At 44.4% G+C, this 16117-nt stretch overlaps 1 protein-coding gene across 1 annotated transcript; it reads left to right on the top strand.

Moving 5' to 3' along the window:
• The first annotated feature begins 7020 nt into the window (after positions 1-7020).
• LMLN2 (leishmanolysin like peptidase 2) lies at positions 7021-12030 on the top strand. The gene is made up of 14 exons (XM_042782354.1): positions 7021-7318; positions 7460-7544; positions 7634-7685; positions 7993-8136; positions 8628-8753; positions 8952-9036; positions 9165-9310; positions 9392-9563; positions 9764-9833; positions 9909-10005; positions 10110-10382; positions 10814-11043; positions 11226-11402; positions 11823-12030. Exons 1-14 carry the CDS (start codon positions 7021-7023, stop codon positions 12028-12030), a joined length of 2163 nt encoding a protein of 720 aa, XP_042638288.1.
• Positions 12031-16117: the final 4087 nt, after the last annotated feature.

Below are 16117 nucleotides of genomic sequence, written 5' to 3'. Positions count from 1 at the left end.
TTATTCATTTTTCTTTGCTCTGGACAAGGAGAGACCGATTGCTGTATCTACATGTCCATTTGTAAGCTTTTAAGACCCCAAATGCTACTCACCAAAGTAGGATGTAGAACAATATTTTGTGTTGTATGTTATGCCAAATGAGCTTGATGTCCCTCCCCTGAAACCATGAGCCCACAAGTCCAACTACTTGCTCCCTCACAGTGGTTGGCTGTAGCTAAGAAGTTATCATAACTTTGCCCCTTGTTAACTCTATTATATATTTGGACATTCTTACAGCACATACAAATACACATGCAGAAACATCATCTGCCAACCTTATATGGTCATGGGTATATTCCCTTTTGCCTAAACATATCTGATCATTCAGCCTGTCTACCCATCTATTTCCCATAGATTAATGTTCGTTATCACTGACAATGCAGTATTGTATATGTAAAAGGGTTTATCTTTGTTGTCTGTGCCTCTGTTGTACCTCTCTGTGTCTTCCTCTTCTGGCAGAGGACGCATAGTCTCTTTTAATGAGAAAGAGAAGAGATGGGAACAAATATGTTTGTAGCAGGCTGATGATGCTCCTTTCTATTGGCTTCTATTTTCACTGTGAAAGAGGAGGCAACTAAAAGTAACTTAGCAGAGGGGAGGCTTGAAGGTGTAAAATCCTAGTTGCTGAGAGTGGAAAAGGGAGCTCATTGCTGAGATTCCTGACTTGGGAGAGCCCAACTGAAGTTGATGAAAATTTTAGAGTGACAATAGTCTACTCTTTGGGAGTGACTCCCTTCAGTTGTCCCTAGCTGCTGCTTGGAGGCAAATGTACAGAAGATAAATTTTGGACTCATCAAGGCTTAACCAGAAGGTGAGATAGAAAGGACAGACATGTAAGGGAATCAAAGGCAGTTACAAAAGAGAGGTTGTAATGGTAAACCTAGAATCTAAGGTGGATAATGTTGTTGTTGTTGTGTGCCATTGAGTCGGGCCCAACTCATAGGACCCCTCCTTGGGTTTCTGAGGCAGTATCACTATGTAAGTAGAGTGGCTGGTCAGCTTGAACCGCCAGCCTTAGGTTAGCAGACAAGTGCCTTAGCACTATGCTACCAGAGTTCCTAAGATGGATAAGGAGAGATGTAAAGACAGGGATGGGGCTGATGGAAAAGAGTAGATCAGTGGATCCTCAGTGAATGAGAATAGTTGCAGTGAGCCAATTTGAGCAACAACAACAACAAAAAGCCATAAAGAAAGGAAAATCTTGTCTGAGAGCAAGTGTTTACTTCAGTTACTTCATAGGTACTGCAGTTTCTGGTGATGATAAGGCTCAGGGTATGACTCTGAGAGTGGCTTGGAGGAGAATGTTAGGGTGAAGGAACTGAGAGCTCAGTACACTGGGTGGAGCATCCACATGGATGACAACCACACCCAGGTATGACTGCTCTCCTCACCTCCAACCTCTATCTTCATTCCTTTGTCATCAACATTGTCTCTCCTTATCCTTATCTAGGAGCTCTGGTAGAGTAGTGCCTAAGGCACTTGACTGCTAACCAGAAGGTTGGGGGTTCAAACCTACCAGCCACTCCAACCCACCAGCCACTCCTTGGAAGGAAGATTAGGCAATCTACTTCCGTAGTGATACCACCTCGGAAACCCAAGAAGGGGTCACTATGAGTTGGGTCCAACAATAACAATATCCTTACCTAATTTCCTTACCTCTACATCCTCTTTATTACTTCCACCCTTGTGATAGATTGAATTGTGTCCTCCCAAAAGATATGTTGAAGTCCTAAGCCCAGATACCTGTGAAAGTGACCTTGTTTGGAAACAAGATCTTTGAAGATATTATCAGTTAAAGTGACAGTGAGCTCATACTGCATTATCAGTGATAACAAACATTAATCTATGGGTAAATAGATGAGTAGACAAGCTGAATGATCAGGTGTGTCTAGGCAAAAGGGAGTACACCCATGACCGTATATAAGGTTGGCAGACGATATTTCTGCATATGTATTTGTATGTGCTGTAAGTATGTCCAAACATACAATAGAGCTAACAAATGACAAAGTTACAACTTCTTGACCACAGCCAACCACCATGAGGGAGCGAGTAGTTGGATCTGTGGGCTTGGGACCATGGTCATGAGGGATATCAAGGTCACTTGGCATAACATAAAAACACAAAAATATTATTCTACATCCTACTTTGGTGAGTAGCAACTGGGGTCTTAAAAGCTTGCAAGTGGACATGTAGATACAACAATGGGTCTCTCCTGGTCTAGAGCAAAGAAGAATGAAGAAAATCAAATATGTGTGGAAACAATTAGTCCAAGGGACTAGTAGACCATGTGATCCTCAGCCTATATGATCATGAGACCAGAAGAACTGGATGGTCAACTGGAACTGTCAACCACTCAGAAAGAGATCAGTGCAGGAGATCCTAGACAGAGTGGGAGAATAATGTGGAACACAACTCAAAATCATTAAAAAAAAAAAAAAAAAAGGCCAGGTTTACTGGTCTCATAGAGTCTGGTGAGACCCCTGAGACTATAGCCCCTAGTTCCCCTTCAGGTCTGGAACTGAAGTCACTCCTGTGGCTTCCAGCCAAACAATAGCCAGGCATATAGAGTGAACATTTACATTAGGTAGATACACTGTTGGAGCGATCAATCGTCGGAGAACATAAGGGCAGTTTGCACAGGTAGATGGGGGCGGCAGGAATGAATAGGAAAGAGACACAGGGAAGAGGTAACTACAGGAAGTGGGAAGAGAGCTGTTACGTTGTGGGGAATTTCAGTCAATGTCATAAAACAAAATGTGTATGAACTGCTGTATGGAAAATGAATTTGCTCGGTAACCTTTCACCCAAATTACAATAAAAAAATTTTTAAAAATTGGTATGAGGTCATAATGGATCTTAATCCAATATGACTAGTATCTTTATAAAAGAAGAAAAGAGACACAGAGACACAGACAGAGGAAGAACAGCCCTGTGAAGAGGCATCTACAAGTCAAGGAACACCTTGGGGGTATCAGAAAACTGAAGAGACAAGAAAGGATCTTTCCCCAGAGACTTCAGAGGAAGAAAGGCCCAGCCAATATGTTGATTTGGATGTCTAGCCTCCAGAACTATGAGACAATAAATTTCTGTTCTTACAAATCACTGTTTGTAGTATTTTTTATGGCAGCCCTAGCTAATATAGTCTCCATCTTCTCTAACCCCACGCTTATCACTTTCATCCTCTCTCCTTATTCCCTCTCTCTCTCCTTGTCCAGTTTTTCTCCTCACCCTCACCTTCTCTCCTTCATCTTACTCCTCTTATCACAATTTTATTTCCTCTCCACCCTGGACACTTGAGAAGCAATACTGCATAGGGGTTAAAGCAAAGCCTGTGCTCAGGAGCTTGACTTGCTGCTGTTGTTGTTAGCTGCTGTTGAGTAACCCCTGACACATGCTGACCCTCATGCACAAAGAAACAAAATACTGCCCGGTTCTGTGCCACTTGAGTTCAAACCCCACAGTACCACTTTCCAAAAGTAGGCAACTTGCCTACTTTTTCTACATCTCAGTTGTAAATCTGAAATAACAGTAATACCTACTTATAAGGCTGCCAAAAGGATTGTTGTTGTTGTTGTTGTTAAGTGCCGTCGAGTCGTTTCCGACTCATAGCGACCCCATGCACAGCAGAACGAAACACTGCCCGATCCCGCGCCAGCCCCACAATCCCTGCTATACTTGAGCCCATCATTGCAGCCACCATGTCAATCCATCTTGTTGAAGGCCTCCCCCTCTTTCGTCAACCCTCCACCCTACCAAGCATGACATCCTTCTCCAGGGAATGGTCCCTTCTTACAACATGACCAAAATAGGTGAGACAAAGTCTGGCCATTCTTGCTTCCAAGGAACATTCTGGCTGCACTTCCTCCAGGACAGATCTGTTAGTTCTTTTAGCAGTCTATGGTACTTTCAGCATTCTTCGCCAGCAGGACGGGAGAGCAGGAGAAAGGGGATAAAAGCCCGGATCCCAGACAGAGGAGCAGTCAGCCCCAGGGACAACTCAGGGACACACAAAACAGCAGGGCAGAAGAGCAGGAGAAAGGGGATTAAAAGCCAGGAAGCCAGACAGAGGTACAGTCAGCCACAGGGACCCAGTTGGGGGTGATACGAGAGGTCTCCAACAGCAAGACAAACTTGTCTGTCGGTTTGTCCTACTGTGGTGACATGTAGACTTGAGTTTTGAGGCTGAGCCTCTGGTGTTTAAAACCCAGCAAGATGCACCTGGTGCACAGGTAACAGCCCAGCTTATAGACTGAGACAGACTAGGAAGAAGGAAGAGGCTGTCCACTTCTCAAAGAATTGGCCAGGGAAAACCTTATGAATAGCCAAAAGGATTATATGAATATAAAGTGCTTGGAACAAGCACTTGGCACAAAGGATGTGCTCAGTAAAATGATGATTATTCTCATCCTCTTTCCTTACTTCCTCGCTCTTTTCCTCACCTTCACCTTCTCACTTCCATTATCGCTACAACTACTCACCCCTCTTTAAAGAAGTAGAGATGAGTAAGACGCAATTCCTGCCCAAAGTCTAGTGGGGGAAACAAACATGAAAATAAATGTCAGAATGATACAAATGCTATTTCAAAGATTTGAAGGAAATGCTAAAGAAAAACTAACTCTGCCTGGAGGAATAAAGAAAACACTCAACAACCAGATTACCCTCAGCTGGATCTTGAAGATGAGGAATAATTTGCCAGGCAAAGGCAGGAAAGAAGTACTCCAGCAGAACAAATACAAGGTAATTTTCTGTATAAGAAGGAGCTCCAGAGATGCTGTCGTAAGCCAATTGGCTGCTAAGCAAAAGGCTGGTGGTTCAAACTCACCAGCTACCCCTTGGAGATCAAGCCCCAGGCAGTAGCACACCCTACCTGAGTATGACCACAAGGGAGCAGCAAAGCATTAATTGCTGCTTCAGGCCAGAAAACCGAAGGAGAGCCAAACAGACCAAGGATCCTAAAAGGAGTTTCTTCCCAGACTAGGCTGGCTGAATTAAGAAAAAAAAAAACCTTGGAGAAAAAGCCTAGATTTGTCCTAGATAAAGAACAAGAATCCCCTAAAGACTTGTACACATGTTAATAAAAGAACAATTCTTCACTGAGTTTAAAGTGTATAACTAGTATGTACTCTTGACTTACTATTTACCGTGAAACATATACTGCTCTCGATGTTTTACAAATATTTACTATTCATAACAACCCTATCATGTAACTACAATTATCATTCTCATTTTGCAATGGGAAAACTGAGGCACTTGGCCACAGTTAAATAAATAGAAAGTGGTACAGTCAGTTTGGCTCCAAAATTTGGGTGGCTCCCTTTTAATGAATAGTTCTAGTCAGAGCTCTGGGAGCTCTGGTGGTGTAGTGCCTAAGGCACTTGACTGCTAACCAGAAGGTTGGCAGTTCGAACCCACCCACTCCTCACTTCTCACTCCTCACTCCTCGGAAGGAAGATTGGGCAATCTACTTCTGTAGTGATACTGCCTCAGAAATCCAAGGAGGGGTCGCTATGAGTCGGGTCCAGACTTGACGGCATATAACAACAAGTCAGAGCTCTGGTAGGAATGTAAGATGCAGTCTTTCTAGGAAGTCAGCAGCCCTTCTTTAAATGCTAGTCTTTATTCAGTCACTAATTAGCTATGTTCAAGATACATCACTTCACTCTTTAACTTTTTTTTTTTTTAACCCAAAAAAGGTTAAATAATGGAGTTAGGTTCAGTTCCTTGACCCAAAAACTGTAGACTAGGCCCTGAGGGTTGTGCTGAGTGCTGTGGACACAAAGATGGACAGAAAGCAGAGTCACTAAGCCAACAATTATAATAGAGTATGCCAAGTGTTCTCTGAGGAGCTGGGAGAAGAAACCTGCTGTGAAGTAGACCCCCTTCCCCTCTGGCAGGTGTGGAATTTGGGCAGGAGGCGTTAAGAAAGGCTTCCCAGAGTAATTACAGGAAAGGTAGAAATTAGCCACAGAGACTGGGAGGAGGGATATCCAGGCTGGGGAAACAGGATGTGAGAACACAGTGTGAGCAAAGAAAACAAAGACTGTTCTAAGAGCTCTGTAAGAACATCTCCAAACATCTTCTGTTAATCTCTGTTTTAAGAGTATAATTTTCTTCTGCTGCATGCCTATAAGCATCTTCTGAGAAGCCACACAGACCTAGCACAACAACCTCCCATAGGAGGTGTTAATCAATATATATATATATTTATTGAGCATTTACCAAGTGCCTTACACAGACTTAAGGAGCTCTGATGGCACAGTGCCTAAGGCATTTGACTGCTACCAGAAGGTTGATGGTTCAAATCCACTAACTACTCTGCAGAAGAAAGACGGAGCAAGCTACTTCCATAAAGATTTACTGCCTTGGAAACCCAATGGGGGTCACTAGGAGTCTGAATCGACTTGTTAATAGTAGTTTTTGGTTAACACAGATATAGAAGATGCCTCAGAATTTTGCAGTTTAATTAGCATCCATTCAGGTCTGATACTTTGGCTTGTGAAATGCAGAAGTCTTGTTTGTCCATCTCTGATGAGGTAGGCAAACATCTATGAAGCAAAGAATTTCTCCTGCAAACACATTATATTGACACTAATTTTTTAGTTCCAGGAAGCTTTCAAAACTTCTCAGAAAAGCAGAGGAATTAGAGTGAGGGATGGATGAACGTTAGGAGAAGGTTCAACATGGCAAGCTTCTCTTGGAAAGATCAGTTGAGGCTTCAGGAAGAACATTTCCCCTCCCCCAGCTCTCCATCTCTGGCACCCTGGGAAGACGGCAGCTTTGGTCCCTGTGGTTCACATCCGACCTCCTGGCAGGGAACTATAGATTTAGCCAACAACACTCAAATCTTGGAAAAATAAGCAAGAGTGGTGGAGCAGATGTGGAGAAATGTAGTGAAAAGAGGAAACCCAAAAACAAATGAGGTAGGGAAGAAGAGAGCAGAAGATAGGATCCAGGGCAGGCTAGGGAAAGATACTAAAGGGGATGTTGCTGCTGCTGCTATTCCTGAGGGCTGCCACAAGCAGATGTCTACATAATGAAATACAGAGGTCTGTGAGCCTTCTCAGGCCCTCTTTCTCCCAGCTTGTTCCAAATGGCCGCTCTTCCTTCCTTACCCTTCCTGGTTCCCGTGATCCTCAACCCCTCCGAATCCAAACCTGTTATATTGGAGGTCCTGTATTAGATGGAGCCTGGGATTCCAAGGGAGATGGGATCAAAGAGGATTCTCGAGCATTGGCTGCAGTAAGTGAAGCCATTCAGCGAATCCAGAGTATCTTAGCAGGTAAGAGAGGGAACAAAAACGGTCAGGGAGGGCTGAGGATCAGAGGGGTCTTCTGTGAGGTCCAGTTCCAACACAGAAAAGGAACTGGAGTTCTAAGATATTGAGGTGAAACTGGCCAATTGTCTTGTTAAGTTCCTCCAGTGCAAGGACCTCTGCTTCTGAATCGAGACCCTGTCCAGTACTGCCGTGCAGTCTGGGGAGATGCAGATACCCCAAACTACCACAGGTGAATTCATGTCGTTGAGAATACACACACCTTTTCAGTGATACCCTCAAAATGTCTCTAGTTCACCTACAAATTTGCATTCTTGATAGGTGCAGCCTGTTGAATTCAGGGTACAAAGGAGAGAGTTGCCTAGGGGCAAAGGTGAGTGCAACTTCTCAGACCTGGGGATCTGAAGATTTCTAGTTTGCCTAGAACTCTCCAAGACAAACAGCATCAGAATTACTTAATGCTTTTTAACAATGAAGATTCCTCTTACAACTTACTAAATCAGAGACTAAGGAAGGGGCGAGGCGGGGTAGATTCAGGACACTGAATTCTAACCAGCTGCCTAATGACACTAAAGTAGACTAAAGAAAGACTATTGCCTCCTACTCTTATACCTAATTTCCTACCATCCTATCTCACAGCCCATCTGCTAAGCTAGATGCTACATTTCACTCCCTGTCAGATCCCTGACGCTCATCTCCGTGGTTATGCCTTGTGGCTGGAGCAGGGTCCCCCACAAGTGATCCAGCCAGATGGGCCTGGTGTCCAAAATACTGATTTTCTTCTGTATGTGCGAGTTGCCCACACTTCCAAGTGCCACCGAGAGGTGAGAGTCAAATAAAATAATTTTTTCTTGCTCAGCAGGGAAAATAAATGATCTTTTTTTTTTTCTCTTTCTTAGCTCCCACCCAGACTTTATCAGCATGATCTAAGTTATCCCAAATACACAATTTAATAAAAATCTGGTATTTCTATGCTTCCTACCCCTAGCCTTAAGATTTAGGATTAAGAAAGGCAGCTGGCCCATTGAGTGAGTTGATGGCAATGGGTTTGGGGCTGCCTTTTTCAATCCTAAATCTCATGGTGAGGGGTAGAGAGCATAGAAATAGTAAGCTTTTATTAAATTGCACTTATTTGGGTAACTTAGAACATGCTAATAAAGTTGGGTGGGAGTTAAAAAAAAAAAAAAAAAAAAAGCCATCCCTTGGTGCCATCCATAAAGAGTGCTGCAGAGCCCCCTGGTCCTCCATTTTCAGATTTCTTCGGTATTACCCCTTTCCTCCTTTCCACCCTTACCTTGTCCTGGCCTACTCACAGCCCTCTATAATAGCCTATGCTGCCTGCTGCCAGCTGGACTCAGAAGACAGGCCTCTTGCTGGTACCATTGTCTACTGTGTCCAACACCTCACCAGCCCCAGCCTCAACCACAGTGACATTGTCATGGTGAGTACTGCATGATGAATAACATTATGCATTGCATGCAAACAGGTTTTTTTGGGGGTGCTATCCACTTACCTTCCTATGAAGTGGAAGAACCCACTGAGGAATAGATGGTACATCAAGCTCTAGAAGCTGATTTGGCAGAGGTTAGTCAATCCTGTAGCCAATCTAGTCCCCTCACTCTACTCAGTTTGTTCTTAGGTCACAATACATGAACTGTTCCATGTTCTGGGTTTCTCTGGACAGCTCTTCAAGAAGTGGAAGGACTGCCGCTCAGGACCCAGTGGTGAGACGAATGAGGGAGGGCCATGCCACATCAATCAGAGGGAATCACTATCTCATGACCTCTTTCTTTCCTCACCTTTCCTGAAGTTTCCCTCTCCTCATATTGCCTCCTCCCATTTCTGTACTCAGTGAAAGAGAACTGTTCTACAAGGCAACAAGTGACAAGGCGAGATGAGTGGGGTCAGCTGCTTCTTACCACCCCAACTGTTAGCCACAGCCTGGCCAAACACTTGGGAGTACCAGGAGTTTCAATGGGTGCTCCATTGGAAGAAGAGGTGAAAACAAAAATATGTTGAGGTGTTTGGAAGAAAGAAGGGATTAAGCAGGTAGCAACCATCTGCTAACTCTTCCTGTAGGGCCCTTTGTCTTCACACTGGGAGGCACGACTACTCCAGGGCTCTATAATGACTGCTACCTTTGATGGTGCCCAGCGCACTCAACTTGACCCAATCACTCTTGCTGCCTTCAAAGACTCAGGCTGGTACCAAGTCAACCACAGTGCTGCACAAGAGCTGTTATGGGGCCAGGGTGAGAAATAAGGGAAGAGAATTGTAGAGGGATATTTATGATCCAAGTCAGATCAGCGGAAACTGGGGGAGGTTGGAAGGGATTCTCTGTTATTGGCTGCTAAGGTGTAATTGAAGCTGTAAGCATGGCTGGTGCTGAGTGATGTTCAGTACTTCATTTGCTCTGAAGACGCTAGCTCTCTCTTTTCCTATCTCAAGCAGGATCTGGCCCGGAATTTGGCCTACTGGCCACATGTGAAACTGATTCCTCAGACTTCTTCTGTACTGGCAGGTGTGTGTATTGAATTGTTCGGTGGCTATACAGCTTTCAGAGATACTAGTGTCACTCTACCATCTTTCCACACAGCAGGCTGGGCTGCCACTACTTGCACCTGGACAAGGGACACTGCTCCTCAGATCCCATGTTGGAAGGCTGCCGCATGTACAAGCCCTTAGTCAACAGGGTGAGGAGACTAGAGGGAGCAGAAAATGGAACTGAGTGGCCTGCAGAGTCAACTTCTAAGGCATCTGCACAAACTATTCTCCTACCTTCTGCCCTGCCCTTCAGAGTGAATGCTGGAGGAAGGATAATGGATTCCCACCTGGGACAGAAAATCCCCATGGGGAGATCTACCATTCGCAGAGTCGTTGCTTCCTTGCCAACCTCACTTCACAACTGCTCCCTGGAAACAAGACCACACATCCCTCTCAGATCCTGCACCTCAAGGAAGAGGAGCTCATGGGCCGCTGCTACTTACATCAATGCACAGGGAGGGGAGCATACAAAGTGCAGGTGGAAGGATCACCCTGGGTCTCATGCCTTCCAGGAAAGGCTATTCAGGTAGGTGCCTTATGTTTGAAAGCTGTAACACACTAGCAAAGAGAATTTGCAAATACTTACATGGTAACATGTCCAACCTGTTATGATGTTCATTCATTTTTCACTAAATATCAACTGAGTCTATGACTCTAATGTGGACTCTACATTTTCCTTAGGACCACTAGAGCAAGTAACTAAGGGAGGCTGTAACTATTTCATAGGAATTCTGGTGGCATTGTGGTTAACTGGGCTGCTAACCAAAGGGTCAGTGGTGCAAACCCATCAGCCACTCTGTGGGAGAATGATGAAGTAGTCTGGTTCTGTGAAGATTTACAGCTTTGGAAAACCTGTGGGGCAGTTTTGACTCTGCCCTGCACAGCTGCTGTCAGAATCAACTCAATGGCAGTGGGTTTGGTTTTTATAATCATACCATGTTATGTACCTCCTTGCAGATACCTGGGTACCATGGTCTTCTCTTCTGTCCCCGGGATCGGTTATGTCAGACTAATGAAGGGGTCAATTCTGTTACTTTCCCAACCGTGAGTCTTTCAACCCAAGCCTTGCTACTGCAGTTGTCTTTAGCATTAGCTGGGCCTCCAGGCCACTCCCTGGGGAATGAAGAGAGAGAAGAGCTGACCGAAGTAGTACTGCAAGCGCTGATGAGCAGAGGAAGCACTGGCAGGTAAAGAGATGGTTTGGGTTGAGTATACAAGTCATGGCAGATGTTTACTGTAAGCATTTAGTCTTTACTTTATAGCCCTCCTCTGAAGTCTGTTCATCTCCCTACTAAACCTTGCACCTGTTTCATGAGACATTCTCTTCCAGGGACTGTATCCTCATTAAGAGATTCAACTGTCCATTTAGGTGCTATTTCCACAGCCCGTCAATGACTGCTAGTCTGTTGTTTACTGTGCACATGTGGAAGTCCCCTGGATGCCAAGGGCCTTCAGTTTATATGCTGCATAAAGCCCTGACCCTTACTCTCCAGGAGAAGCCCCTAAAAATATATTATGGAGGTGTCAGCTTTACCACAGAATACAAGTAAGTTAAAAGCCAAAGTATTCAAAAAAAAAAAAACTGTTACCATGATTACTTCAGAGCATCACTGTGTCCCCAACCACTGCAATGATAGAGTTACCATCTCTAGGATGTAGGAACCCAAAGGTGCCCTTCCCTTCTTAAGTACTACCCAGGTATCTTCAGTTAACTAGTCACCAGTCTGACTCTTTCATTAAGCTATACATCTCACTGCCAAGTTAGGTCTCTTTTTCAAAAATTAAGTTGCTAGAAGACTTGGATTTTGATTGTATTCCTTTCAGGTTCCATACCCCTCTCATTAATTTCCTATTTAGATCAATACTTAGATGAAACAGCGTTTCATGAGTTCTATACACAAAGTTAAGGCCTTTGACCTCCTAAACCTAGGCACAATTTCAGGCCAATTACCTTTCATGTTTCTAGGTTGCTGGCTACCTTGGACCCTAATCACTTCATGACCCACATAGGTCTATCCATGGGACTTTGCATAATGCTGGTTACCCTGCTGTATACACTGGGAATCGTGGCCTATCAAAAACGAGCTACCCTTCAAGTGGGACCATCTGCCCCTTACCATTCACCAGAGCTACAAGGTACAAGGGGCCCTGCTGGAGGAATAAAGGAGGTATGATGAAACCAGAACATGACAGGATTTGGGTAGAGGATTATCTCTTGAGAGACTATATATAGTATCTAGACTTGAGTTTTACTTTCTCAGAATGCCTGTGCAGTGAATTGCTTGATGTGGCCCTTCTAGCCATTGTCCTCCATTCTGTGGTGTTTCGTAAATCCCATTATCCATGCCTGTTTGGGGTGGTGTGGTAGTTAAGGTCAGGTATCAACTTGGCTGGGCAGCTGGTAGTAGTCATTCCCTACAATGACTGGCAATCGACTCTGTGATGGGATTTAGGTTAATTCTGTTGGGACAACACAAATGGAATGTATCTTGAGTCCTGCCTTGCTGGAGGGTATAAAAAAAATCACCACCCTTAACTTCCCGGAGGGTTTTACCTACGAATCTCCTGGGAAGATTCGCTTGCCTCTTGCTCCAGCTTTGATCCTTGGCTTATCGTCATCTCACCCCTGGATTTGGGACAGCAGCCGCCGTCTGATCTGCTGATCGAGGTTCATCTAACCCCGAGAGTTGGGAGGATCCGCCAGACCTACTCACGGACCTGGGACTCGCCAGCCTGCCAGCCTCCACCACCACTACGTGAGACGAACCCTTGGGTGTCTGTGAGTTCTGTGAGGCGTTACAGCGAAATTCAGAACCCTAAGACTGGGGAAATTACTGGGAGGAGGAGGAGGGGTTAATGTCTGAGATGATGGAGTGGCATGGTAGTTTGGACATTTGGGACATCTTTGACCTCCGCCTCACAGGGACTAGCCTCGTGCTGATCTTTCTAAGAGAAATTGTTCAAGCAGCCTGTTTCCCACCTATCAACTTCATACTAATCCTGTAATGGAAAAACATAAGACTTATGGTTTTGAAAATCTGTTCTTTATTTTGGTATGAAAAATAAACTCTTCAACCTGTAAAGGGTATCACTTGTTTTCTTATTATTGTAGACCAAAGTTACAGAATAGAAACACCTACTACCAACTCCAAAGATATCACATATGCTTTGAAAAAAAAAGCCATTGTTATTTGGATTCAATGAAGGAGACAGTAACTACCCCACTCTCCTGATTTTCCAAAATTTTATTAAATTACCACTGGGAAAGCTACTGGTTGGGATGCCAGTTATTCCAGAAGGGCTCTACTTTATACTCCTCATGAGCCAGAAGTAGGTCAAATTTAAGTTATAATGCTTTGGTTCCTTTCGGTTATAGGTGCAAAAGAAGCTATCAAATTCTTGGGGGCTTGATTTGTCTTGGAAAGAAGCAAGCTAGGACGCAGATCTGCATTTGCTTAGGTGACAAACATTTGCACTAGGAGTTCAGCTGATGTGCTAAAATGATCAGTCAGCTGACCAGGTTACCATCTCCAGACCTTTGGATGGCACATCTGAATCGAGGTCTCACTGTAAATCTGTGGCCTCAACTCCGCCTGTGGTTGTTGTGATCTTTTTTAATGCTTATTAGTCCTTACCTGCTGTAGCAGCTACAGCTTGGTAAAACTTTGCCACGAAGTCTGGCTCACTGACCTCCAGCTGCCTGATAAATTCATTGCGCTCCTGCTCAGCCCAACCTCGAAACCACTGATCCCAAAGACGTAGCTGGCATTCAAAGATACAAGGCGGTCGGTTTGCTCCAGACATACTAAGCTGTTCCAGACCATCCAGTAGTGGCTGTAATTTTCCTGGGACTGCCTTAGTTACCAGGTCCTGTAGGAAACGTTCACGCTGGGGACCTGACCAACTTGCAAACCAGTGCAGAATACATTTCATCTCCTGGGATGTGATGTAAGACATTGGGGGAGGGGAAGAGTTAATAATATTCTCTGGCACCAAGGGCAAGGGTGAAGAGGATAGTGGTATAGATGATGATGATTCCAGTGGCATCCTGAAACATAAAAACACCGTTATAGCCTCTTTGGATAGAGCAACAAAAATACAACTTTCCAGCAATAAGAGCATATCGCACCCAATCAACATCTACAGAGAAAATTACTTTTTACCAATTCAATTCACAGGAAAATGGGGTCTTTTTTTAGATTATTGAAAAGTCACCCAATAATAACATTTCATATTTGCCAACCTTCCTCTCTCTTTTTCAAACCCATTACCCTCCCTAGCTACTGCCTTCTTCCATCTTTCCTACAGACCTTCTTATAAAGAATCCAATCAATGTATTTCCTGCTCATTCTTTTCCTCCTACTCTGTGTTCCAGACTGGGTAAAGCAAACAACAACAACAACAAAAAAACCCAACTGATTACCATTGGCTCAAGACATTATTCCTAAAACAAAAAAAGGTAAACATTTTTTAAATCTAGTTAATAAAGTTGGTCCAGGCCTATATGCTAATCATTCTGGAGCTATCAACAGTGTGTGTGTGTGTGTGGGGCAATCATGTATGACGAGCCTTCTCTGCTATGTGCACTGTTAGTGTTGTTAGCTGCCATTGAGTCAGTTATTGACTGATGGCAATTCCATGCAGAGGGAAATCAGACTGTTGTGATCCACAGGGTTTTCATTGGCTGATTTTTTGGAAGTAGATTGCCAGGCCTATCTTCTTAGTCCGGAAGCTCTGCTGAGACCTGGTCAGTATCATAGCAACACTTAAGCCTCCACTGTCAATAAGGGTGGCACCTGTGCTTCAAGCACATTGGCCAATGACCTCCTGTACAGAAGAGATTTCTACCACTGACCCACCACTGCCTTCCGCAAGGTGCGCAGTGCCTTTCAAATATAACACGAACTTCATAACATCCATTGTCTCCTTGTATTTCCTGTGAGGCAACAGGAAAAAAATTAAAAAGCAGAATGAGGGCCTCACCCAAAATAAACATGGTAAGAACTCCCTAATAAAACCAGAAAACCAGGTGTTTATTTAGGACTGTGAACAAGTCTAGTTGGTTTGGTGGCTTAGGGATGTGACAAGTGCTATACTGTTGTGTATGTATGACAACTAATGCCTTGGAACACTCTTTCTTAATGTTCAATACAATACCTACTGATGTTCTGTGACTGATTTTGTATCACTAATGCAATTGGAAGGCTAGCCAACACGAACAATTTTCAGGTCCCAAAGTTTGAATCTCTAACGAAAACCTGAAGTTACTTGTCTATGACTCACTTACTGTCTGTGTCTTCTGTTACAAACGTAATACTTTGCACTGCTAAGGAAGAAAATCCTAAACAATTAACAGCAGTACTAAACCAGTGCGTTTTTCAAGTGTCTCTACAAAAAGTTCCTAAAGGAACTTTATCCTCTTATTCAGCGAAAGGGCGAACTTTTTCAGTCTTGCCGCATGGCTTCCAGGGGAAAACTCATGTTCCTTGAAATCATCTACTACACAGTGAGTTTGAATCCCCAAATTAGTTAACTTGTCTCTCCTGCTTCCGCCTCTGCCTACCCTGCAGACTTCCGTGTAACTCCGCTTAGTTTGTTCTGTTGCAGAAATGTTTGGCCCTTCGAGGAGACAATGCTTATATTCGTCTTCGGTCTGCTAGTGTAAGGAGGGAAAATTTCAACTTTGGCTGAGAATCAAACACAGGGTCTAAAGACATGGTGCTGCCACTTAAATACATTACAGACAACGGGACTCAGCTTCCTGAGGCCCCAAAACAGCAACGTAGACTTAGATGGGAGTGGCGGAGGTTCAGATCCTGAGGGGATGAGGGTGGCGGAGGGAGGATTGCCCTACTAGTGGTAATCTGTCAACTCCCGAGTAAGACCCGGCCCAGGGAGGGTCGTCTACCCGGCTTACCTCCCCTCTCCTTTCAGAGGGCACCCGAAGACCGTCACAAGAGTCCCTGGCTTCCAACTATCGCCGCCGCTTCCATATTTCCTGAAAACGCTAAACAAGGGCCAGCTGGGCAGCCCACGCACTTCCGGTCCCGGACAAGCCCCAAACACCCAAGCGCCTCAGCGCCTCAGCCCTAAGCCCGGAGATAGCCGATTAACTCCGATTTTAGTTATGCCAGAATCGAGGGCTTCCGAATAGATTCGGTTCAAAGACTCGGTTAGACGAAGACAACCGAACTCTGAAAGCTGGGCGAAGGAGGGGAAAGCTACTGAGAGGATAGAAGGGACCGATTGGTGCCGATATGA

Source organism: Orycteropus afer, unplaced genomic scaffold (assembly GCF_000298275.1).
Source record: "Orycteropus afer afer isolate SDZICR_OR568_19922 unplaced genomic scaffold, OryAfe1.0 scaffold00292, whole genome shotgun sequence".
In the NCBI taxonomy this organism is placed as follows: domain Eukaryota; kingdom Metazoa; phylum Chordata; class Mammalia; order Tubulidentata; family Orycteropodidae; genus Orycteropus; species Orycteropus afer.
The sequence above is the reverse complement of the archived record's forward strand: the minus strand, read 5'-3'. Positions and strand labels throughout refer to the sequence as shown.

Bases quoted from the DNA above. Each gene is read 5' to 3' on its own strand.
- LMLN2 (XM_042782354.1), top strand. From the start codon at position 7,021: ATGTTGCTGCTGCTGCTATTCCTGAGGGCTGCCACAAGCAGATGTCTA. The intron at 8,754-8,951 runs GTGAGTACTGCA...GTTTGTTCTTAG, and splicing joins ACCACAGTGACATTGTCATG to GTCACAATACATGAACTGTT. The intron at 9,037-9,164 runs GTGAGACGAATG...TTCTGTACTCAG, and splicing joins CTGCCGCTCAGGACCCAGTG to TGAAAGAGAACTGTTCTACA.